The sequence below is a fragment of the Scyliorhinus canicula genome, chromosome 1 (assembly GCF_902713615.1).
Source record: "Scyliorhinus canicula chromosome 1, sScyCan1.1, whole genome shotgun sequence".
NCBI classification, from domain to species: Eukaryota; Metazoa; Chordata; class Chondrichthyes; order Carcharhiniformes; family Scyliorhinidae; genus Scyliorhinus; species Scyliorhinus canicula.
This window is the reverse complement of record NC_052146.1, coordinates 42671933-42696880: the sequence shown is the minus strand read 5'-3', so window position 1 is coordinate 42696880 and position 24948 is coordinate 42671933. Positions and strand designations below refer to the sequence as shown.

At 44.7% G+C, this 24948-nt stretch overlaps 1 protein-coding gene across 2 annotated transcripts in view; it reads right to left on the bottom strand.

Annotated features, from left to right (window-relative positions):
* Nucleotides 1-200: 200 nt before the first annotated feature.
* The window catches only part of LOC119962015 (MLX interacting protein), a 160690-nt gene continuing 135942 nt past the window's right edge, over nt 201-24948 (bottom strand). For both annotated transcript variants that reach the window (XM_038789767.1, XM_038789777.1), the window contains 7 exons: nt 20458-20662; nt 16166-16278; nt 14303-14419; nt 10303-10430; nt 8800-8923; nt 6023-6152; nt 201-1851 (listed from right to left, as the gene is read on the bottom strand). In XM_038789767.1, coding sequence (XP_038645695.1) covers nt 1730-1851; nt 6023-6152; nt 8800-8923; nt 10303-10430; nt 14303-14419; nt 16166-16278; nt 20458-20662 — 939 coding nt within the window. In that variant the 3' untranslated portion in view covers nt 201-1729. The remainder of the gene's footprint in view (nt 1852-6022; nt 6153-8799; nt 8924-10302; nt 10431-14302; nt 14420-16165; nt 16279-20457; nt 20663-24948) is intronic.

The following is a 24948-nucleotide window of genomic DNA, read 5'->3' as shown; positions in this document are numbered from 1 at the left end:
GCTGACGTCAGCTCTCTCTGCAACACTGGAGACCTTCCTAGTCTATAGACTGAGGTCCGCAACAAACAAGTCTACCCAACAAGCAATGAGGAGTGCACTGAGAAATGTTTAAAAGTATGAAATCTATATGTCTATATGCCTTGTCAACTGTGAATTTGTGTGGACTTCATCAGATGGTTACTAAAATGAAAGATCAGAGGTAAAAATTGGCTTCTATTTTATTTAATAAAATATAAATGAAGCTTTAATACATCATGGTTCTAAATAGAAAAATGTGTGGATAAGACCAGAACCCTAAAACAATTATGTACATTAATCAAGTATCAGATTTTGCACAAAATTGCATACAGAATCTAGTTTGAACATGTGACCATCACTTTGCTTTCCATTGCCCAATCCAATACAACCACAACACAATTAATGTTTCTGCTACATCATTACAAAACATAATTTATTTTTCTTCAAAAATGAAGATTTTTTTCCTTTAGGCAATATTTGAAATTATCTAATAAACGGACTTGGCTTTTTACTTCCAATGAACACGAGGAAGGCAAATTCATGCACTGATCTGAGACAGATGAGCACCTTTTAGAGAGTAAGTAACACATTAGCTGTTTAATATTATTCATACCTGTTCACTGGTGAAACAGAATAGAGGCTAAAGGCAAAAGCACTTGCCTTTACATCAGTTAAGTATTTTCTTTGGTTCTTAACATACTTACTTTCCTTAGAAAGTTTACTGGGGGAAAAATCAAAAGTGTAGTATTGAGGCATTAAAGTTCAAAACAAATTAAACAAACACTGTCACAAGTATCTAAAACTTATTTCCCTTGAAGTGCCTTGTATTAAATACATTACACTTTGATTTTAATCGTAATTTACAAAACATACAGACTGTATAACTGAGGCTTTCATAAGCCACCAACAACAATGTTTTATTGCTGTTCATAGGACTTGTAGCTTATGTGTACCTGAGCGTAACTTTCTTCTAGATCAGAGTAATGCACTGAAAAAGGATATTGAATTATTTGTGGATAAACTGTCCGATTTTTCTTTTGAAGAATATGTTCTTATAAAGACTTAGTAAAAAAGGTGAAATCAACAGAGAGGAATTGCAGCTTTCAGGCTCGAAATAGACTAAACATTTGTACACCAAACTTTGGATGCAGTCAAATTTTGGAGCAAGTAAAATACCGTAACTGAATAATAAATGCTCATGCTTAAACAATCTTTACAAAGAATAATGCTAAAAGGAATATGCATTCATCAGCAACAACCATAGCACCATCTATCCTCTCTTTGTCCTTCCCCTGTGTGGGTTAAGTTGCGCACTGTACTGATGTTGCCTCTGACAGCAGGAAAAAAAGACCAAGTATTACTTGAGCCAAAAATGAGCTGTAACGCATCCCACCAGAAGTATGGGATGCAACCATTGATATTCACAGGTACAGATTTCCCTAATTTTGGAAGCAACTGTTTGGTGTTAATTATTGGGTATACCCTTAAAATCAGAAGGCTCATTGTAGGATGAACATTTAAGTGTCAGCAGTTCGGTTTAGGTTACCCAATTGTCCAGATCACAGCTTTCCATTTTGTTTAAAGTGCAAAAGTCACAGAAAGGAAGAGGGAGAAAAAAAGCAGCACACTTGTGCTTTTCCACCAGCAGGGTTATCTTCAACCATGAGACTCTCACATTTCACAGGAAATGTCACAGCAACGCAAGTTGATGCTATGACTCCCCACTGCTGGTATTGATTCTGTTTACAGCTTGAGTTGCTTGTTCAGGCATCAGTGATGGATCAGACAAAATGGAGGTGGTAGTACTAAGTTTTCGAAGTGTGTTCAGTACCACTGAAAGAAAAAAAAAGAAATTAGGTTTTTAACTTAACAAACATACAACAAACATTCAGTTGGATATGAAAATATTGATTTCCTGTTAAGATATCCTGTGCAGCCTGAGAATTCCCCATTAGATTAATTGCCGTGCAATCCGGAGGTGTACAACCTACTGGAGCAGATAGCAATTAGTCATTTTCATACTAACACCAAAGGGTGTTTTAACAGAAAAGCACGGTGAATTAAAACTGCAATAGTAAACTGTGTATCCCCCTGTCAAAATAGGACTTCTAGATTTGTCATTAGGATTTTCTGATTGTGTGCCTTGCGTGTCAATGTTCCCATACTGGTCATAGGTTCATAAGATATAGAAGTAGAATTGGGCCTTTTGGCCCATCGAATTTGCTCCGCTCTTCGATCATAGCTGATCTAATCTTGGCTTAACAGCACCGTCCTGCCCGCTCTCTATAACCCTTCAAAACATTATCAATTAAAAATCTATCTAACTCCTCCTTAAATTTACTCACTGCCCCAGCACCACCATAATTTGGGGTAATGAATTCCACAGATTCACAACCCTTTGGAAGTAGTAGTTTCTCCTCAACTCCGTTTTAAATTTGCTCCCTCTTATCCTATGACCTCTCGTTCTGGAATGTCCGACAAGAGGAAGCATCAGCTCCACCTCTACTTTAGCCATACCTTTTATCACCTCAATTTGATCTCCCCTAATTCTTCTAAATTCTAGAGTATAGGCCTAAACTGTTTAATCGCTCTTCATGCGACAAACCCCTCATCTCTGGAATCAATCTAGTGAACCTCCTTTGAATTGCCTCCAATGCCACTATATCTTTCCTCAAATAAGGGGACCAAAACTGTGCACAATACTCCAGGTGCGGTCTCACCAATGCCTTGCACAGCTGCAACAACACTTCCTTACCTTTAAACTCTATTCCTTTAGCTACAAATGTCAACATTCCATTTGCTTTCTTTATTACTTGCTGTACCTGCATGCTAGTTTTCTGCAACTCATGCACGAGGACACCCAGGTCCCTCTGCACCGGAGCACAATGAAGTCTCTCCCCATTTAGATAATAAGTTGCCGTCCCATTTTTCTGCCCAAAAAGGCTGACGTCACATTTATCCACGTTAAACTTCATCTGCCACATTTTGGCCCACTCACCTATTTCTTTTATTTTTATTTCCTCATTTTTCATTTCCTAATTGCAACTTACTGTCCCACCTATTTTAGTGTCATCTGAAAAATTGGCTATACAACCTTCTATCCCTGTATCCAAGTCATTTAATATAGATTGTAAACAGTTGGAGCCCGAGGACCAAACCCTCTGACACCCCACTAGTTACGTCTTGCCATCCAGGAAAATACCCATGTATCCAGACTCTCTTGTCTCCTGTCTGTCAGCCAGTCTTCCATCCAACCTATTAAATTACCCCAACTTAGTGTGATCTAACCTTGTGTATTAACTTTGTGCGCCACCTTATCAAACACCTTCCTGAAGTCCAGATATACTACATTTACAGGATCTCCATTATCCACTAGGCTTGTTACACCTTCAAAGAACTCTAGAAAATTAGTCAAACATTACCCTTTATAACACCATGTTGACTCTGATGGATTGCATTTTGACTTTTAAAATGTGCTGATATTACTTCCTTGATAATGGATTCTGACAAGTTCCCAACAGATGTTAAACTAACTTGTCTGTAATTTCCTACTTCTGCCTCACTCCCTTTTTGAATCAGCATATAACTAATCCTTTGGCGTGTCCAGGAAAGTTGGGAACATTATAAACAATGGATCCATTATCTCCGTTGCCAATTCCTTTAACAGGCCCTGGGGACTTGTCTGCCTTCAATTCCAATAGTTTGTTGCGTATTGTTTCCCTATTGATGCTGATTGTTTCAAGTTTCACCCTTTCTATTACCTCTGAATTGCCTGTTCCTAAACGGATGGTACTAGTGTCCTTCACCGTGAAAACGGAAGCAAAATAGTGATTTAGCATCTCTGCCATTTCTGTGTTCCCCACTATTAACTCTCCGGTTTCATCTTCCAAGGGACCGACATTCGCTTGAAGGACGAGGGTGGTTGAACGGAGAAAGGACGAGTTGAAGGCAGAGAGGGACAAGTTGAAGGGAGCAAAAATACAGAAAATCCAGTTATAATCATAATCTTTATTATTGTCACAAGTAGGCTTACATTAAGAGTGCAATGAAGTTACTGTGAAAAGTCCCTAGTCGCCACATTATGACGCCTGCTCGGGTACACAGTGGGAGAATTCAGAATGTCCAATTTTTCTAACATCACATCTTTCGGACTTGTGGGAGGAACCCGGAGCACCCAGAGGAAACCCATGCAGACACAGGGAGAACTGCAGACAATGATCCAAGCCAGGAATCGAACCTGTGACCCTGGCGCTGTGACACAACAGTGCTAACCACGGTGTTACTGTGCCGTGGGATCTACAAAAACACTCAACATTATAATAAAACACCAGAAAAATTGGGGTGGTGCTAGTTTAATGGGGGGTGGGGCAGAAATGCATTCAGATGGATGGATTGATCGATGGCCATAAAACGTGGGAGGAGAGATTTGGATGCATTGTATTTAATCTCGTAATTCAAACATTTAGGTGACATAATTAATTTTGGCCCTTGTTTGAATGCCTGGGACCACGGTTCGTCCCGGCTTGGGTCACTGTGCAGAGTCTGTAAGTTCTCCCCGTGTCTGTGTGGGTTTCCTCCGGGTGCTCTGGCTTCCTCCCACAAGTCCTGAAAGATGTGCTTGTTCGGTGAATTGGATATTTTGAATTCCCCCTCAGTCTACCCGGATAGGCACTGTAGTGTGGCGGCTAGGGGATTTTCACAGTAACTTCATTGCAGTGTTAATGTAAGCTACTCGTGACGCGAAGAAAGATTATTCTAAAATATGTTGGAAATTCAAAGCTATCTAGTGTGAAATCTTATCAAACGCCTTCTAGATATCCACAGACAACAACTACGTTCACCATGTTTGTGACCTCCTCAAAAATTTAAACTAGATTAGACATACCAGTCATAAATTCAGGTTGATCCTCTTCTACCTATTCAACAGCTCACCTGATTAGATTCCAGTGACTTACCCACAACAATGTTAAAGTGTCTCTAGTTACCTTATTTCTCCCTTAATCCCGTCTTAAATAATAGAGCAGCATTTGCAATTCTGTTCTTCAAAAGGCACAATTCCAAAGAACTTATGATGAATTCACCTGCAATTTCCCATCTGTTCTTTGTTAATACCTTAGGGTGGAAACCATCAGGTTTTTGATACCTCTATATTTTATTTATCCTATTATTTTCTCAATGCTCTTTTCCTTTTGTAAAAAAGGAAATAAAAGTATTCAATTAATGGGTCTGCCATTTCTTTGTTATCCATTAGAGTTATGTCTGCATCTGGCCTTATTGAGCTCAAATTCCCGTTCACCAACCCTTCAGTTCTCAATACACATAAAAAAAAACTTTTGTTGTTGGCTTTTATATCTCTGGTACTGAAATAGTGAAACCATTACGGCACGTGATGCAAGAAATTCAATTTACAGAAGTGTTATTAAAATGTTTATGGCCAGTCATAAATGATAGCAAATTAGTAACATCTAAAGCCAACATTTTATTTGGAACGTTAATCACATGAAGTTTAGAACAGGTTATGAATAATAGCTCTTCTTAAAAAGGTTATTTCATTTTTGCGCAGACATTGAGACTGAAAACATTAGGGCCATAATATGATAAGAAATAGGCACAGTGGGTCATTCAGCCCATTGAGTCTGCTCCACCAATATAATTAGCACAATAACTTCAAGATTAGCTCCACCAGTTAACTTTTAAGAAGCAATGATTTCTTCCAGCTACAAACAACTATTTACATGGTGCTTTAAAACGGTCTTCCCATAGGGCCCAACTACTGGGCCAAGTCCCATCACATCCCAGTGAATCCCAAATCCTGTCTCTGATTGGACTAATGGGTCACATGATCCCTCCTTCAGCAAACGTCCCTTAAAATGTGCTAGCTACTACACTTCCTGTAACCTTTTTGGCTCAAGTGTTTACTGCTTTTGTGGTCTGATGAAGAAACATTAAAATTAGCTGCAAGAGATGGTTTGCTTCAACCCTGTTTATCGCACAGTTGACTTACTTGGTCGAAGAACTGGTAGAGAACAGTGTTGATCCAACCAGGATAACGTTGTCTTGCATAAATCATCTAGGCTTGTGGTCACAACCGTGGCATTGAAAGATTCAAACAAAGGTTTTATAATTATGCTAAACTGATTTCAGGGAGTCAAGGATCACAATTTATAAAATGTCATAATCATGGAACACGTTACAATACTTAGTCATGAAACAGTGAAAACCATTACCGCACATGATGCAAGAAGTTCAAATTACTGAAGTGTTATTAAAATGTATATGGCCAGTCATAAATGATAGCAAATTAGTAACATCTAAAACCAACAAAATATATTTTATTTGGAACTTTAATCACAAGGTTTATAACAGATTATGATCGTCGATAGCCCTGGTGTCATTTCATTTTTGTTCAAACATTGAGACTGATAATATCAGGGTCGTAATAAGATGATAAGAAATAGGGGCGGTGGTCATTCGGCCCATCAAGCCTGCTCCGCCATTACAATTTAGAAGGCTGATCTGATTGCAGCTTTAACTCCACTTTCCTGCTTGCCCCCTCATGGAAAGGCCAAATGTATTCATCCAAGCCCACCCATGCATCACTGTAGTAAAAATATGGGCTGTGGCCTCTTCGATTGTATAACAATGGCATTATAAACAATTGTTGGGTTTAAATGTGGCATGTTACTAATTTGCTATCATTTGTGATCTACCATAAACATCTTCAGAATAACACCTCAGTAAGTAGAATTTCTTGCATGATGTACAGTAATGGTTTTCCCTGTTTCATGACTTAAAGGTCAAAAATCTGATTCCGATAATCAAGAACAATTGCCTATTTTCTGTTTAAACTCATATAGCTATTCAGTAAATGCTCATTGAAGATAAAAACTGTAACGTTGAATGATAAATACCAATACCTGATAGTTAGGAAAGTACTCAGCAGTTGAACATAATGGTTAAATTCCGTTGAAGTAAATATTAATCCTAAATTAACTGTTGGATGTTTTTTTGTAAATCAGTTCCGCAATGACTAACTACATTAGATAAGTCAGTGCTCCCATTCCTGATCCCTATTCACATTCAACTACCCAATTAATGTTTCCTATCTATGCTCACATAAAGAATGCTCATTTGGGTGGGCTGGGAAACCATACCTCACTGTTACCACCTTCAGAAGAGAAAGAGAGAAAAATTGAGAAATCAGGAAGATAAAATTCTAAATGCATTATTTATAGTTAGTTGAGTTTTCGCTATGGAGACAATCACAATCTGAGCACAAATTGCATCACTTAACCAAAACCATGTTATGGTTTAAGCTTCCATGTAAACACACTTGCATAATCACAATCAAACTATTTTTATTGAGCTGGGGCATTGTAACTGTTTATTATTTTCCCTTGAATTAAAAAATGTTCGCTGAGGTATTTAAGAGTGGTACCCTGGTATATTATTAATATTGTCAGAACTGGGTTATCGCTATTTCTTTTTACTCACGTGGCCAGACCATGACCTGCAAGCAACTAGATTTTTTAAAAACTGAAGTTGACCTTGAAAACCTTTACGGAACCATTCACTAACTTCACTAGTGTACAGCAGACAGTTTTTTTGTAAATTATTTAATATCTAAAAACTTTAAGGTGCCTGCTCGTGCCCTCGCGCCTAAAATAAACAACTTAATTTGAAGAGCCTTCTCAAAGGGCTGTAAATGGGCACAATTGTCAGATACTCATTTTTAATTTGATCCAAAAGCATGGATAGTTTTGTGGGGCATGGGAAATTGGTAAAAGTCTTTCAGCAATAAGGGTCTATTCACTGAACCACCTTTTATAAAATAAAAGAAGAAACTTGTTTTGCACTGGATATTACCTACAATTGGAATTCCTTGGGCAGTATTCTCCGCTCCCGATAAAAATCGGGATGGCCGTCGTGAAATCGGCCGAGCTTCATGACGGCCTCGGGGCCCGCTCCCCGCACCTAATTCACCCCCACCCGGGGGGGCTAGGAGCGGGCCCCCGTCGTTCCCGGCCCCGATCTCGTCGCGCCGGAAATGACGCGGGAACGGCGCTTTTCAGATGTCATCCGTGCATGCGCGGATTGCCGGTTCCAACCTGCGCATGCGCGGATAACATCAGCGCACAGACGGCACGAACCCGCGCATGCGCGGTGCCGTCTTTCTCCTCCGCCCGGCAAGACGTGGCGGCTTGATCTTGCCGGGCGGCTGAGGGGAAAGAGTGCATCCATTTTGGACGCTGGCCCGACGATCGTTGGGCACCGATCGCGGGCCTGTCCCCTCCCGAGCACAGTCGCGGTGCTCTAATCCAAATCGGGTCCCTAGATGCCCCAAACGGGCATCTGGCGCCCGTTTCACGAATGCAGCGACCAGGTGTGGTTGCTGCCGTGGCGCAACGGGCGTGAAGGGCCGGCCGCTCGACCCATCGGGCTCGGAGAATCGCCGTTAGCGGCGATATTTCCGAGCCAGGGGGCGGGGGAGAGAATCGCTGGGGGCGCCAGGGGGGCGTAAAAAATGTCGTGAGGCCCTCCCACGATTCTCCCACGCCACGTGGGGAGCGGAGAATTCCGCCCCTTGATCTTTCAGGCAGTTTTGGCCAATTTCAAGTAAATTACACCCCAATAAAAATATCAAAATGAAAATGAAAGTTGCCACAGCCCCAAGAACCATAGGCTGCTCTCCCTTGCTGATGATTTAACCTGAGGGTCACCACACCTGAGACGAACCAAAGAAAATAACATTTTTCATCTTGGTTGTATTAAAAAGGATACAATCCAGAACTTCCAGTTCTGAAGTGTTCTCGATTTGACGTATTCATCAAACATTTCCTGCATATGATCAAATCTTCGTTGTGCCATTGGGACACCGGTGGCAGGGAGCTGCTTATGGCAGGTACTGAAATTAGGAATGTGTAGTTACAAATTGATACCAATTATTAGGCCCAGTAATTTGATGAAATAACTAACTTCTATCACAAAACAAAGTACAATACAATTTAACTACCCAATTACTTAGTACGTTTACCCAATATTAGCGGAGCTATACAAACACAGGAGAAGCACCAGACACAATCTCCTCAATGCAGAGTTATGATATCAGTCAGGACAAAGGTAGAGGTGAACTGCTTGGTCTTCACCCATGGGTAATGAAGTAATAAAATTAGCCTGTGTTCTGCGTCGTAATTATTAACCATGCCTCCTTTCAAAAGTGGCATCTGTATTAATCAGATAAGAAGTGGACTTTGCTGCCAACAGTCATTTGGATGCGGCGCCAGAGGAGTCAAGGCATTCAGAAGAGCACTGGACAAAAATTGGACAACTTGTTGACAGGACATGCACAAGTGAAGTTAGGTTAGCTGTATACTATTCGAACTGCTGCATCCTCAAATCTAGTGTGCTATACATGTGCAGCAGTACTATAAGTAGGGCTTCCCAAACTGGGTCATAAGATGAGATTTTAGGGTCATGAGCTCCGAGGTACAATGGTTGCCATGAAGTTCAGACTGAATGCTAACAGCTGCGAGGTCCTTTAAATTTTCTTGTTTTTTGTTGGTGGGTGTGGCCAAATGGGCTGTCCTGAGGCAGGTTGCCGCTGTAAAGTTTGTAAATAGGTGGGTATTATTCATCCCCGCGAGGGAGAGGGCAGAGGTGAAGGCATGTGGAGATAGGACGATGGGGAAAAGATGGGGTGGGGGTGAAGGAGGGATGAGCTGGGGCGGGAGCGAAGGAGGAACGAGCTGGGCGGGGGAAGAAAAAGGGAGAGGGGACTGGAGGAGATGGGTGGGGAGGAGAAGAAAGAGAGATGGGGCAGAAGAGGGAAGGAACAGGGAGATGGGACAAGGGGTGAAGGAGGGAAGAGATGGAACTGGAGGAGGGGAAGGAGGAGGGGGAGAAGGGGTGATGTGGGAGAAGGGGCAGGTGAAGATGGATTGAAGACAAAGAAATTAAAATCTGCAAACTCTTTTCTACTACAAATGCCAATAGCTAACCATATAAAATACAACAATAGATTAATAACCATTACTAAACATACAAACATAGGTTAACAAGTACTGTAAACATATTCTGACAAGTAATTGCAATTAGAGCATTCCTGTAATCCATCATTTAAATTACATTTTAACTCAACATTTGAAATAAAGCAGTTGGAAAAGGGGTCCATCATAGCTATTTTTAGAATGCATAATTGAAAAAATATATATACCGTATTTTATGACAATAAGAACAATGACACAATTCTTTTTTTTAATAAATGCAGCAAAACTGTTTACCCACTTGATTGATGCATTAAGCTCCTCAATTTCTTCCCTGAGTCGTTTTGCTTCATCTTGCATCTGTGTCCTCTCCTGCTGTAGTTTTGCTATGTATTCCACAGTTTTCTGCAGTGTGGCTGCATGGCTCATCTGCAGAAAAGATACAAAAGTACCTGGTTAAAATTAAGCAAGACTAATACCAAACCTGTGAACAAAGGTATTTTTCATCTGGTCTGCCCGAAGAGGTGGAAGGCCTGAGGCCGACGGAGTATTTTGTCACGATGTTGGCGAAGCTATTGGGGTAGGGGGACGATCCCTCCCGATACAAACTGGATCGGGCTCATCAGTCGTGGAGGCCTATACCAAAGGCAAATGAGCCGCCAAGAGTAGTAACTCTATGTTTCCGTAGGTATAGTGTGAAGGAGCAAGTCCTGTGCTGGGCATAGCAGAAGCTGGTGGTGCAGTGGGCTGAAGCTGGCATACACATAAACCAGGTCTTTACCGTGGAGTTGGCGAGGAGGGGGGCTGCCTTCAGCTGGGTGAAGAAGGTGCTGTACATATCAGAAAGGTGCAGTGCGGCATAGTATATCCAGCTAAGTTGAAGGTGACCTACAAACCCAAGGACTTTTATTTTGGGACGGTGGAAGCAGCGGAGGAGTTTGCGAAGGCAGAAGGACTGTGGAAGAATTGAGAAATGGTTGTGAACCGATTTAGCCTCATGTAACTTTATTTTTTCACTGCGTGTTGGTGTATGTACTAAATGAGTCAATGTTGTATATATTTGGACAAGGGAAGAGATGGAACTTTCATTTGCAATGATGGTTCTTTGGGGCACGAGTGTGTATGCGGGGATTGGGTGCTAAATGGGATTTCTTGGTTTTCCTGGGACCGGGGCGGGGGCCTCCACGCTGGCCGGTTTAAGCCAGCCAGTGAACGGGAGTGAGGTGGGGGGAGGGGCTACAGCCATCTGAGCCTGGTAGAACAAGTTTCGGTGAGTCTAGCCAGGGTGAAAAGTTGGGGGAAAGAACCGAGGTTTGGGGGAGAGGGGGGGGGAGGAGGAGGAATTTACAAGAAGAAGTGGAGGGGAGGAGTGTGGGAGGAGGGATGAGGGGGTGTTTACAATTCATGGGTGTCATTCACGGTAATGTTCGGGGATTGGACGGCATTGAATATGAGGGGGGAATTGGGGGGGTGGGTTTGGAAAGATATCAGCCATGATTGAATGGCGGAGCAGACTCGATGGTACGAGTGGCCTAATTCTGCTCCGATGACTTATGGTCTTAGATCATAGAATTTACAGTGCAGAATGAGGCCATTTGGCCCATTGCGTCTGCACCGGCTCTTGGAAAGAGCACCCTACTTATGCCCATACCTCCATCCTATCCCCGCAACCCAGCAACCTCACATAACCTAACGGCTATTTAGCATAGCCAATCCACCTAACCTGCACATCTTTCATGACTTGTGGGAGGAAACCGGAGAACCCGGAGGAAACCCATGCAGACACAGGGAGAACGTGCAGACTCCACACAGTGACCCAAGCCGGTAATCGAACCTGGGACCCTGGAGTTGTGAAGCAACAGTGCTAACCACTGTGCTACCATGCTGCCCTTATAAACCTTTACTCAGCTTATTCAAGGAGGATAAACTGAGACAGCCGATAACTTAGGCCAGGATCCAATGGTGGGCTTTGCTGTTGGCAGCGCATGAATACATGTTCGAATATCATCAGATTGTGCAAGCAGAAGCCCTTAGCTGACTCCCAGTGCCTATAAACGCCCGTCCCCACCAGCCCGGCTTGGGTCACTGTCTGTGTGGAGCAGCGGACAAAGTCATTTTGGCATTAAACTTTATGGACACATTAGCAGTCAGGGCTGCACAATCTGCGCATGGAACCAAAAGAGCCTAACATTAGCAAAACTGCACCACATCGTCCTACATGGCGGATTGCACGGAAAGCCACCATAGGAACTGCGGGCCTGTATGACAAAACAGCAGGAACTAAAAGGCTTCATCCTTTGGTGTGTTTGCGTGGTTGTCTTGTGGCCAGGTCAGTGAACCACCTTGAAGGACTTGCATTGCAGACACCTGGGGGTTTATAAAATGAAGAATCTCACCAGGAGTTGCATGTGGTGGTCAGGGCCCGACAGTGACATCGAGCGACTGGTGCAGCAATGTGTAGCTTGCCAGGAGCACTAGAAGCTCCCTCCATCAATCTGCTCCAGATTGAGAGTGAGAGTGGCTGGGACGATCCCGGGTGTATTTGCATTCCAACTTCGCCAGGCTCTTCTTGGGGTCGACACCCGCTCAAAGTGGATGGACATGCACTGGATGTCTCCCACAACCTTGTGTCCCACTGCAGAGAAGTTGCGCCAGTTTTGCTAATGAGGTGAAACACATCCGAACTGCCCCATATCTTCCAACAGTCTGGCAGAACGGGCAGTCCAGACATTTAAACAGGGCATGAAAAATCACTGCAGGGTCAGCTGTTACAAAGCTGGCATGGCTCCTGGTAACTTACTGGATAACACATGGTACAATCGGTGTAGCACCAGCAGAGTTGCTGATGGGCCTACAACTCCAGATCCACCGAAGTTTCAATACCCGAACCTTGGTGGGAAGATGGCACAGAAGCAGGACTTCCAGCAGAGGTACCACGATCACTGAACGTGCAACAGAGGATTTCAACCTGGGGTCGCGGTCCACATTTGAAATTTTGTGGATGGCGCCCTGCGGTTCTCAGGGCCCATACTGAAGAGAACAGGGTCAATCTCTTACATGGTCAAGACTGGAGATCGGACCGAGTGAAAGCACGCGTACCACCTCGAAGGCAGGGAAGCCTGCCTCAGTGAACCATGCCGGGTTAATCAGTACTTGCCCGCCGCTCTGTCTGCCATTCTTGAACCAAGGTGCATTCCCCACCAGAGACCTGTTCCCAGGTCAGTAGGATGCGAACGGCTCAGTTTCTAATATGACACGGAATTCACAGTATTTTGGGAGGGCATTATGGTTGGATGTAGACATCTGACAACCCCCCCCCCGCATGATTCCCGATACTATACATACCCCACGAGAACAAGCCTCACAGTTGCAAGTAGCACAACCACAGGCAAAACGGCAAAGGAGACACCCCCTCTGTAACCGGCTACCGGGGGACTTTGCTGAGAGGGGATATAATAACCGTCACGAGATCCACGGGGACGCCGCAGGAGATCTCCCCGAAAGACTCATGGAAAATAAATTCCCCCGCTGATGGCGGAGGCCCATCAGCTGAGGCCCGTAGAAATTGTTTCAGAAAGGCCAACCCAGATTGGGACTGGCCAGCATTGCGGCCTTTACTTCTGTTGTCGAAGTTAATGTCTTTTGGATTTCTCAGGCCTCCTGAGCTTTTGTAGTCACGACCTGCAAAAATTAACTCTTTCTCTCTCCACAGGTGCTGGCAGACTTGCTGAGTATTTCCAGCATTTTCTGTTTTTATTCAGTAGATACTTATTTACCTGACCAGAACAGATCAGGAAGGGCAAAGCAGTAAGTGGAACACAGCACCCTCAGGATTCCAGAAGTACTTATTATTGACAATGGTACCCCCTTTACCATGAGCAGTTTCAAGGATTTATGTGCACTAATTGGGTGAAACACATCCAAACTGCCCCAGCCGGGCTTGGACTTTATTCTTTCATGCCACAGTTAGACTCCTAGAAACAAGAGGGAAGGAACTGGAATTCCTTGTTTGAAAGAAAGGAAAAAGAGGGGTGGGGGTGGTTCATTGTTCGGAATTCCTCGTGGCAATTCTAATTTAGATCCAACTTTCAGCCCAAAGAAGGCTAGACACCTCCGCCATAATGCATAACCATCGCTCATAACCCAAAACTCCAAAAATACTTGCAGATTCTGTGCGCTCATATAGTTACAATTCAGATTCTACTTACAAGTTTCTCAAAAATATACCAAACAAAACATTAACTGACTTTCAAACCATCATGCTTTATCCACAATCATATGAAACCAAACAGCCAACCTACCGGTTTTACATTAGACTGGGATTTTAAAGTGGTCACTAGATTGTGAAGGGTGTCAAAACCCACTCTGATGTTGAATCGCCTCTTCTGTTCCGCTGAAATATGGTTCATTCTCAGACTCTGTAAAATAAAATTCATTATAATGGGCAGGATTCTCCGGTCCCCCACGCGCATTTGTCAGTGGGATTTCCCACTGAAATCACCTAAGGCCACCGAGGGTGTGCAGGAAAAGTGAAAATATCTAATGGTTATTAATCAAAAATATTTCATCCTGCAGAACACTGGACCTACATACTGCCTGATATGGGAGTTGCAGGACAGGATTGGACCCATCTGTAATATCCTAACTTGGCTAGAAAAGAGAAGTAAACGGCTCCAGTAAGAGAATACATCAATTTGAGAAGACAATACTCTGGAGTAATGGGATAGAGGTCCTTATTATTTCAGATTCAGATTTCATGAATAATTTCAAAGGTTTTTCCTTCACTATCCAGAAACACACCTGGACACATGACCTGAACTTAATGCTCAACTCTACCATCACAATGTAACTTTACAACCCGGGTTTTCAGGCAACCCAACTCTGATAGACTTGTGCCCGGCGGGCGAGAGCACCGACAGGGCGGGAGGGGGGGGGGGGGGGGCGAGAGCGCCGACAGGGCGGGAGGGGCGAGAGCGCCGACAGGGCGGGGGGGGGGGGGGGGGGGGGGGGGGGGGCAGAGCGCCGACAGGGCGGGGGGAGGGCGAGAGCGCCGACAGGGCGGGGGGGGGGGGTGAGAGCACCGACAGGGCGGGAGGGGGGGGGGGGGGGGCGGAGAGCGCCGACAGGGCGGGAGGGGCGGAGAGCGCCGACAGGGCGGGGGGGGGGGGGGGGGCAGAGCGCCGACAGGGCGGGGGGAGGGCGAGGAGCGCCGACAGGGCGGGCGAGAGCGCCGACAGGGCGGGGGGGGGGGGGGCGAGAGCGCCGACAGGGCGGGGGGGGCGAGAGCGAGAGCGCCGAGAGGGCGGGCGAGAGCCGAGAGCGCCGACAGGGCGGGGGGGGGGGGGGGGGCGAGAGCGCCGACAGGGCGGGGGGGGGGGGGGGGGGCGAGAGCGCCGACAGGGCGGGGGGGGGGCTGAGAGCGAGAGCGCCGAGAGGGCGGGCGGGCGAGAGCGCCGACAGGGCGGGGGGGAGGGCGAGAGCGCCGACAGGGCGGGGGGGGGCGAGAGCGCCGACAGGGCGGGGGGGGGGCGAGAGCGAGAGCGCCGAGAGGGCGGGCGAGAGCGAGAGCGCCGACAGGGCGGGGGGAGGGCGAGAGCGCCGACAGGGCGGGGGGGGGGGGGGGGGGGGGGGGGGGGGCCGAGAGCGCCGACAGGGCGGGGGGGGGGGGGGGGCGGAGAGCGCCGACAGGGCGGGGGGGCGAGAGCGAGAGCGCCGAGAGGGCGGGCGGGCGAGAGCGCCGAGAGGGCGAGAGCGCCGACAGGGCGGGGGCGAGAGTGCCGACAGGGCGGGGGGGGGGGGACGAGAGCGCCGAGAGGGCGAGAGCGCCGAGAGGGCGGGCGGGCGAGAGCGCCGAGAGGGCGAGAGCGCCGAGAGGGCGGGCGGGCGAGAGCGCCGAGAGGGCGGGCAGGCAAGAGTGCGGGCGGGCGAGAGGGCGGGCGGGCGAGAGGGCCGAGAGGGCGGGAGCGCCGACAGGGCGAGAGGAGGTTCTCATATACCTTCTGGAAACCCAATGAAGCACAGATACATAAAGGTTTGGAGCCAGCTGTCACCTGTTCCCCTGATTGAAGTACATGCAAGTTTAAGAGGGGAGACCTTTGTCCAAGAAGTTCAAGGAAAAACCCTACTTCAAAAATTAGGCAAACAACATTCAGAAAATCTATTACCTTAAATGGTTGGTCTGTTTTAGGTTTTGTAGAATTGTTTATGGGAGACTGTGGGCTTGGGATTCTCTCTGAAGCTGCTGGAGACCCTTGACTTGAATTCTGTCTGTCCCCACCTGAAGAACAATAAATTAAATCCAAGTGTTTATAAATGGTTTTAAATTATTTGGCAAGTTATTCATGGTAACATATTAAGTACTGTACCATTCAAAATCATGTGCATTGTTCATCAGTTAATAAGAACATTCAAAAAGTAATAATTCTTAGCCAATACATTCTAAGTATCAGGACAATAGGTAAATAACGCAAGAAAGGGCACATTTTACTACGGTCCATCAGTAACCTATGGCCAAATGCAGCCCCCAAAATGTATCTGCATAACACAGGAAATCCTTTGATGAAAGAGCATGTCAGATTTATTTGCAGAAACTTCTTGCAAACTGCAGAACTCCCTGAAAGCAAGCAAGGAAAGAACTTGAATCCAAATAGTACATTTCATGACCATAGGACATTCCCAAAACCATTAACAGTCAAAATATTTTTTGGGGTATCGTTCCTGTGGGCAACTCAGCAGTTCTTTCTCGGTGGTATGATGATGGTGGGTAAGAAGGGTTTGGGGGGGGGGGGGGGGGGGGAAAGATACCCCCAGTTAGGATAGTCTCATGGAACATGAGGGAGTTAGGAGGTCCGGTCAAGAGTCAAGGGTGCTTGCGCATCTTAAAGTTTGAAAGCCGATGTGGCAATGCTGCAGGAGACTCATTTGAGGGTGAAGGACCAGGTGAGACTTAAAAAGGGCTGGGTTAGTCAGATGTTTCACCGCTGGAAGGGATCAAAGCAAAGTGGGAGGAAGAGTTGGGAGAGGATATGGAGGAGGGGTTCTGGTGTGTGAATGACTCCACCTCGTGTGCGAGGTTGGGGCTGATACAGCAGAAGGTGGTATACAGAGCACACCTCATGAGGGCGAGGATGAGCCGATTCTTTGAAGGAGTAGAGGATGTGTGAACCATATGGAAACAGGTGCGGAGGCAGATGTTGTAGCCTTCGCCTCATTGATCGCCCGAAGGCGGATCCTGATGGGTTGGAGAGCAGCCTCTCCACCCTGTGCCCTGGCCTGGCGGGGGGATCTATTAGAATTCTTGACTCTTGAGAAGGTTAAGTTTGAACTGAGGGGAAGGATGGAGGGGTTCTACAATTCATGGGCATTATTCATTATGCACTTTCAAGAACTGGATAACATCGAATATTGGTTGGGGGTGGGTGGGTGGGAGGGGCAATGGGTGCTAATGGTGGCCATGGGTGATTCCTGATTCCTTTTTGTCAGTTGTCTATGTGAACATGAAATGAAATGAATGAAAATTGCTTATTGTCACGAGTAGGCTTCAATGAAGTTACTGTGAAAAGCCCCTAGTCGCCACATTCCGGCGCCTGTCCGGGGAGGCTGGTACGGGAATCGAACCGTGCTGCTGGCCTGCTTGGTCTGCTTTAAAAGCTAGCGATTTAACATGTGGGCGAATGTTTTGGGTTTGGTGGGAGGATGGGATCATTGTTATCGATATGGGGATTGACATATTTGTTATTGATTATTGTTTATTACTGATTATTGTTTATTGTTGGTGGGTGTAAATTTGGGAGAAAATGCAAAAAAGAATAAAGAAATATTTTTAAAAACTCAGCAGTTCTATGAGGAAGTAACAAGAAAATTAGACAAAGGAGAACCAGTGGACGTGATTTATTTAGATTTCCAGAAGGCCTTTGACTTAGGAGATTGTTAAATACGTTAAGAGCCCAAGGTGATAAGGGTAAGAGGATTGGCTGACTGGCAGAAGGCAGACAGTGGGGATAAAGGGGTCTTTTTCAGGATGGCAGCCGGTGACTAGTGGTGTATCTCAGGGGTCTGTGCTGTGACCACAACTTTTCACAATATACATTAATGATCTGGAAGAAGGAACTGAAGGCACTGTTGCTAAGTTTGCAGATGTTACAAAGATCTGTAGAGAGACAGGTAGTATGGAGGAAGCAAGGGGGCTGCAGAAGGACTTGGACAAGCTAGGAGAGTGGGCAATGAAGTGGCAAATGAAGTACAATGTGGAAAAGTGTGAGGTTATGCAATTTGGAAGGAGGAATTTAGGCATAGATTATTTTCTAAATGGAGAAATGCTTAGGAAATCATAAGCACAAAGGGACTTGGGAGTCCTCGTTCATGATTCTCTTAATGTTAACGTTCAGTTGGCAGTTAGGAAGGCAAATGCAATGTTATCATTCATGTCGAGAGGGCTAGAATACAAAACCAGGGATTGTACTTCTGAGGCTGTATAAGGCTCTGGTCAGACCCCATTTGGAGTATTGTGAGCAATTTTGGGCCCCGTATCTAAGGAAGGACGTGCTGGCCTTGGAAAGGGTCCAGAGGAGGTTCACAAGAATGATCCCTGGAATGAAGAACTTGTTGTATGCGGATCGGTTGAGGACTCTGGGTCTGTACTCATTGGAGTTTAGAAGGATGAGGGGGGGGATCTTATTGAAACTTACAGGATACCGCGAGGCCTGAATAGACTGGACGCGGAGAGGATGTTTCCACGTAGGAAAAACTAGAAGCAGAAGACACAATCTCAGACTAAAGGGAAGATCCTTTAAAACACAGGGATGAGGAGGAATTTCTTGAGCCAGAGGGTGGTGAATCAGTGGAACTCTGCCACAGAAGGCTGTGGAGGCCAAATCTTTAAGACAGAGATAGATACGTTCTTGATTAATAAGGGGGGGATCAGGGGTTATGGGGAGAAGGCAGAAGAATGGGGATGAGAAAATATCAGCCATGATTGAATGGCGGAGCAGACTCGATGGGCTGAGTGGCCTAATTCTGTTTCTGTCTCATGATCATCATCCATTTTGCATGCGGCAAGCTTCCACAATCAGCAGTGAGGCAAATAACTGAGTAATCTCTTTTATTGATGTTGATTGAGGGATAAATATTGGACCAGATAATGGGAGAACTCATCTTTGAATGGTACCAACGGATCTTCAATATCTGCCTCAGGGCTCACAGGGATTCGGTTTAACTTCTCTTCCATGATGATGGTGCCTCCATCACAGTAATGGGCTGAAGTTTCACCTTAGATTAATTGCTCGAGCCTAGACTGAAAATTCACAACCAACTCACACAGGTGAGAAGGTGCTACCCCCGAATAGTCGAAAAATATTTCTTCTCCATATATCACAATTTGTGAGGGGCAATCAGCTCTTAGTCTCAACAGCCATATGAAAAATATTATTAGGAAATTATCTGCTTTCCCAGACACATAGCCCCATCAAACCAGATGGCAGTTCATGCTACAATATGGCTGAGTGGAAGCAGGCACCCCTCGCACAGTATATAAAGGCCTCTTTGCCCAAGATACAACATGCACAAATCTAAACTGTGTCAGAAACATATCTTAGTAGGGGATGGCAAAACAGGGATGGATTGGAGCCATGCCTGAACTTGTTTTCAATCAAAATTAACAGGCGCACCTCACCTGCAATCTGGATCAGGAACCCTGACAATATATTTGAGGGACTCTGCCCCCAATAACCCAGCCAGAACATTGTGAAAAATTGGAACACCCCCACTGAGATCTACTAACTCAACCTGGCTGAGGTTCAAACTTAGAGCTTCTTGGTCTGTTATGCATTTCATCACACTGGCAACTGATTCAGTCAGTAAGCTATCCAGATGTTCACAATCAGTTTGGTTAATATAGATCAAAGAAGACAAGAAATAGCAGAAGATGACCATATGGCACGTTAAGTCTGCTCCATCGTTCAATACGATCACGGCTGATCTTGGGCTTCAACTCAATTTTCCCACCTGCTCCCCACATCCCTCAATTCCCTGAGAAATCAAAAATCTGTCTATCCCAGCCTGAAACATGTTCAACAATGGAACATCCACAACCCTCTGGGGGAGAGAATTCCAAAGATTCACAATCCTTTGAGTGAAGCAATTTCTCATCTCAAGTCCTAAAAGAACATAGGAATACACATAACTGGAAGAAAAACAACACTTCAGTTTATCTGCCATTCCAGATAGACATCAAAAGTTCTCTTCTAATCCCGAAAGCCTTATGGGGAAAAATACACAGCCCATAAGAAAATAATACATGAAGACTGCAAAATTCTATTGGGAGCAAACATTCATCCGTGATGTTCAATGCATAAATGTAGAACAAAATATTCCCTAATATGTGAAAGATCATTCTTCAAAATAAACCACAAATAATTGAAAAATTCTAAATCCAATTTAACTTCTGATGGCTGCTTACTTGTCGGTGTGGGTGAAGGTGACTGCTTGCTTGAGATTGCAGGTGTGGTCTGTTCAGCTTTGGGCTGAAACCGGATTGCATTCTGGGCCGCATTTGAGGCAAATATGTTTGACTTTGCAGGTTTTGAGGTTTGGCGTGATGTGCTCATCACTCCTGGTTGTTGTGCTGGACTAACTAAAATACTTCCATGGAAATCACCTGTGGGCTACAAAGATGATAAGAAGTTAAAAGGATGCTAAATGTTCACATGTATATTCAAGTTCAATAACATTCCCTGAAAATCTGGTAACCCGAAACTTGTCAAGTTAAGGTCCAATGTCCTGTACAGCAGCTGTCTGACCATAAAGATCTAACGGGCAGTTGCTGACACAGACCTCTAGCCAACTGTTAAATATATCCTACTGCAACTTTCAAATTGTCTATAAGTACTTAAAAGATACATATACAATGCCAATACCACTACAACGATGGAGATGTAGTGGCAATGTCATTGGACTAATAATCCAGAGACCCAAACTAATATTCTGGGAGAAGTGGGTTCAAATCACACCAAGGTGGATTTGAAATTAAATTAAATTAATCTGAAATATAACGGTGGTCTCACCAATGGTGACCATGACAACTATCACCAATTGTCATAAATACCCATTGTGTTCACTAATGTCTTATTTACATACATAGAACATACAGTGCAGAAGGAGGCCATTCGGCCCATCGCGTCTGCACCGACCCACTTAAGCCCTCACTTCCACCCTACCCCCGTAACCCAGTAACCCCTTCTAACCTTTTTTGGTCACTAAGGGCAATTTATCATGCCCAATCCACCTAACCTGCACTTCTTTGGACTGTGAGAGAAAACCGGAGGAAACCCACGCAGACACGGGGAGAACGTGCAAACTCAGCACAGGCAGTGACCCAGCAGGGAATCGAACCTGGGACCCTGGCGTTGTGAAGCCACAGTGCTGAACACATGTGCTACCGTGCTGCCCTAAATTTAGTATACCTAATTCAGTTTTTCCAATTAAGGGGCAATTTAGCATGACCAATCCACCTACCCTGCACATCTTTGGGTTGTGGGGTGAAACCCACACAAACACAGGGAGAATGCGTAGGCTCCACACGGACAGTGTCCCAGAGCCGGGGTCGAACCTGGGACCTTAGCGTCATGAGGCATCAGGGCTAACCCACTGTGCCACCGTGCTGGCCCCGAAGGTCTCAGGAAGGAAATCTGCCCTCCCCATTTGGTCTGGCCGACATATGACTCCAGAGCCACAGCAATGTGGCTGACACTCTTAACTGCCCACTACATGGCCTTGAAAGCTACTCATTCAAGAGCAATTAGGGATGTGGAACAAATGCTGGCCTTGTGACACCCACATCTCAAGAAAGAATAAATAACTATCAAATCAAGTTCTTCTGGATTACATCTGACCAGCTGAACAAGTCATTGCTGAGAACGCTTTGCACAACTTGAAGCTATATTTCCATTTACTGTTCACTTGATGCTGGATATTTGAAAAGGATTATTGAAATAGAGTTTCAGGATACAGGCTCGGCCATTTAGGACTGAGATAAGGAGAAACGTCTTCACTCAGAAGATGGTGAACCTGTGGAATTCTCTACCATAGAAGGATGTGGAGGCCAAGTCACTGAATATATTTAAGATGGAAATAGATACATTTCTAGACTCTAAAGATATTAAGGGGTATGGGGAGAGCACAAGAGTGTGGGACTGACGCAAGAGGATCAGCCATGATCATACTGAACGGCAGAGCAGGCAAAAAAGGGCCTATTGACCCACTCCTTAGCCTATTTTCAATGTTTCTACATCAGGTGAATTTCCATAACACTTCATCAAGACCATACCAACACTTTTATCACCAGTCATTCTGTAAATTCTTTTGAGGACTTTATCTAAAAGAGAGAGTGCTATACTGCTCTACCTTAGAACCATAGAATTCCTACAGTGCAGAAGGCAGCCATTGGCCCATCATGTTTGCACCAAGTCTCCAAAAGAGGACTCGACCTAGGCCCACTCAACCACCCTATCCCCGCAACCCCACCTAGCCCTTGGACGCTAAGGGGCAATTTAGCATGGCCAATCCGCCTAATCTGCACATCTTTGGACTGTTGGAACAAACCAGAGCACCTGTAGGAAACCCATGCAGACATGGGGAGAATGTGTAAACTCCACATGGACATCACCCAAGTTCGGAATTGAACCTGGGTCCTGGGTGCTATGAGGCAGCAGTTCACAGAAGTCACCAGAAGAAAAAGAGTGCTTGGACAACAACATCTTTCTGAGAGTCCCACGGTGTGGATGAGGAATGGGGGGGATGAGTCTAGGTAGAGGAGCACCAGCTATTGTAAGAGACACGAACAGGAGGATGAGGCGGGTCCGCCTGCAATTACAAAATACATCTCCTTCTCCAGGCCTTCCTCCACCAGAGCTGTGTCTAAGAACCTCTGAGGCCTGTCCCTCAGTCCCCAAGAGATCCTGAAACCTGTTGCGTGCCAGCCAGTCCACTCAACATCTTCAGTGGGAGTGGTCATCATTTGAATTAGCTTGGGGGTGCTAAATCAGACAGACTATTTCAAGAAAATTCGACTAATTAGCACTCGAGTGTTAAACCTATAGCTGTCTGATTTAGCACCCCCAAGCTAATTCAAATGATGACAATCAGTATTAGATTAAAATTGCATGAGGTCAGACTTGAGTCTTATTAGCAAAGCATTGATTTAGCTCCCGTTTCACCCTTCAAAACAGTGGTCCATTCCCCCCCCCCCCCCCACCCCCCACTCCTTAACTTGTCCTAGTTACTGCAGAGGTGGTGCAAAAATCTATCAACCTTTTATGATAGTTCTCTGAGAAATTTGTGTTCTCAGACACCAAACATACATTTAAAAGACAACCCATTTCCTCTGAGCAAGGCTAAGGGACATTAATTAGTGTATATTTTTGTGAAAAATCATGTGGTTTGTTTGGTTTTATTAGAAACTGAAAGTCTGCAAATTCCCCCACCTACAACCACTATCATAGGGTCAGTTTTTACGGTATTCTGGTTTTGGTCTTCAGGGGAAACAATGTTCACAGCCTCCTCAAGGTGTTTTGGGAAATCTCCTCATAACTTATTTAAAATTTTGCCATTTCAAAGGCAATGAAACCACGTTTCACTAAAATAGCTAACTCTTACACAATAGCTTATGTTTGATGTGCTTATGCCGCTGCGATAAACCCAGCAATGTGGTGAAATAATCTGCTCATGTGATCAAATTGTTGGGAAGGTTCATTTTAAAGTAACCATATTTCAGGAAACTGAAAATTGTTAAGTTTAGTTTTGTTTGTAGCAGACGAGAGTATAATGGAAACATGTATTGGTTCTCATAGGGCACGACTACACGATACTTCCAGAAAATAAATAACTAATCTTCTAACAATTAAAAAGTACACTTTGTTAATGTCTGGATTTTGAAAAGATTTAAACATTTTCCTGACAAGTACATCACTGTATTTAATTTTTTTGTACAAGTAATCAAACATTGAAATCCTACTGAACGAGGCAATAGAACTCATTAACCCTTCTGTCATAGCATATTAATATCCTTGTGTAAATTTCCCCATGAATGGGAAATCTGCAAACTAGAGGCAAGTCGAACTCCTGTTAAAATAGAAGGATAGAAAAGATGTTGAAGGCTCCAATCAATCAAGAAGATTGCTGAAGAAAAAGAGGTAATATAAACTACAAGTTTAGAGATGGTGCAGGAACAGGGGAACCTGGGGTTGTACACACATACATTTTTAAAGATTGTAGGACAAGTTGAGGAGGCTGTTTAAAAAGCATTTTGGTCTTTGGCTTTATAAATGGAGGCACAGATTACAAAAACAAGGAAGTCATGCACAACTGGTTAGGTCCCAGCTCTATCGTATCCCATTTTGGGCACCACAATTTAGGAAGGATATAAAGGCCTTAGACAAGATGCAGAGGAACTTTACAAGAATGGTCATGCAGCAGCTCTGTTATTAAAAGGTTGAGATTCATACAGTAGCGAGAAATGAACTTGGTTCAGAAGTGCAAGATGTAGAATCACTTTGGGTGAAAGATTTTTAAAAACGAAATACAGTCATATATGGGAGTAGTTTATACGCCCCCTAAAAATAGCTACATTGTAGGACAGAGCATACAGAAAGAAATAATGGGGACTTGTAAAACAAAAGTACTGCAATAATCGTGAGCATGTTTAATCTTCATATAGATTGGACAAATCAATTGGCAAAGGTAACCTGGAAAATTTGTTCATTGAATGCATTCAGGACAATTTCTTAGAGCAGTATATTCTAGAGCCAACTATGGAGCAGGTTATTTTAGGCCTGTTTTTGTGTAATGAATCAGGGTAAATTAATGACCTTATAGTAAAAGGAGCCTCTGGCAACAATGATCATAGCATGATAGAATTTCACAATCAATTTGAGAAACTTGGGTCTAAGACGTC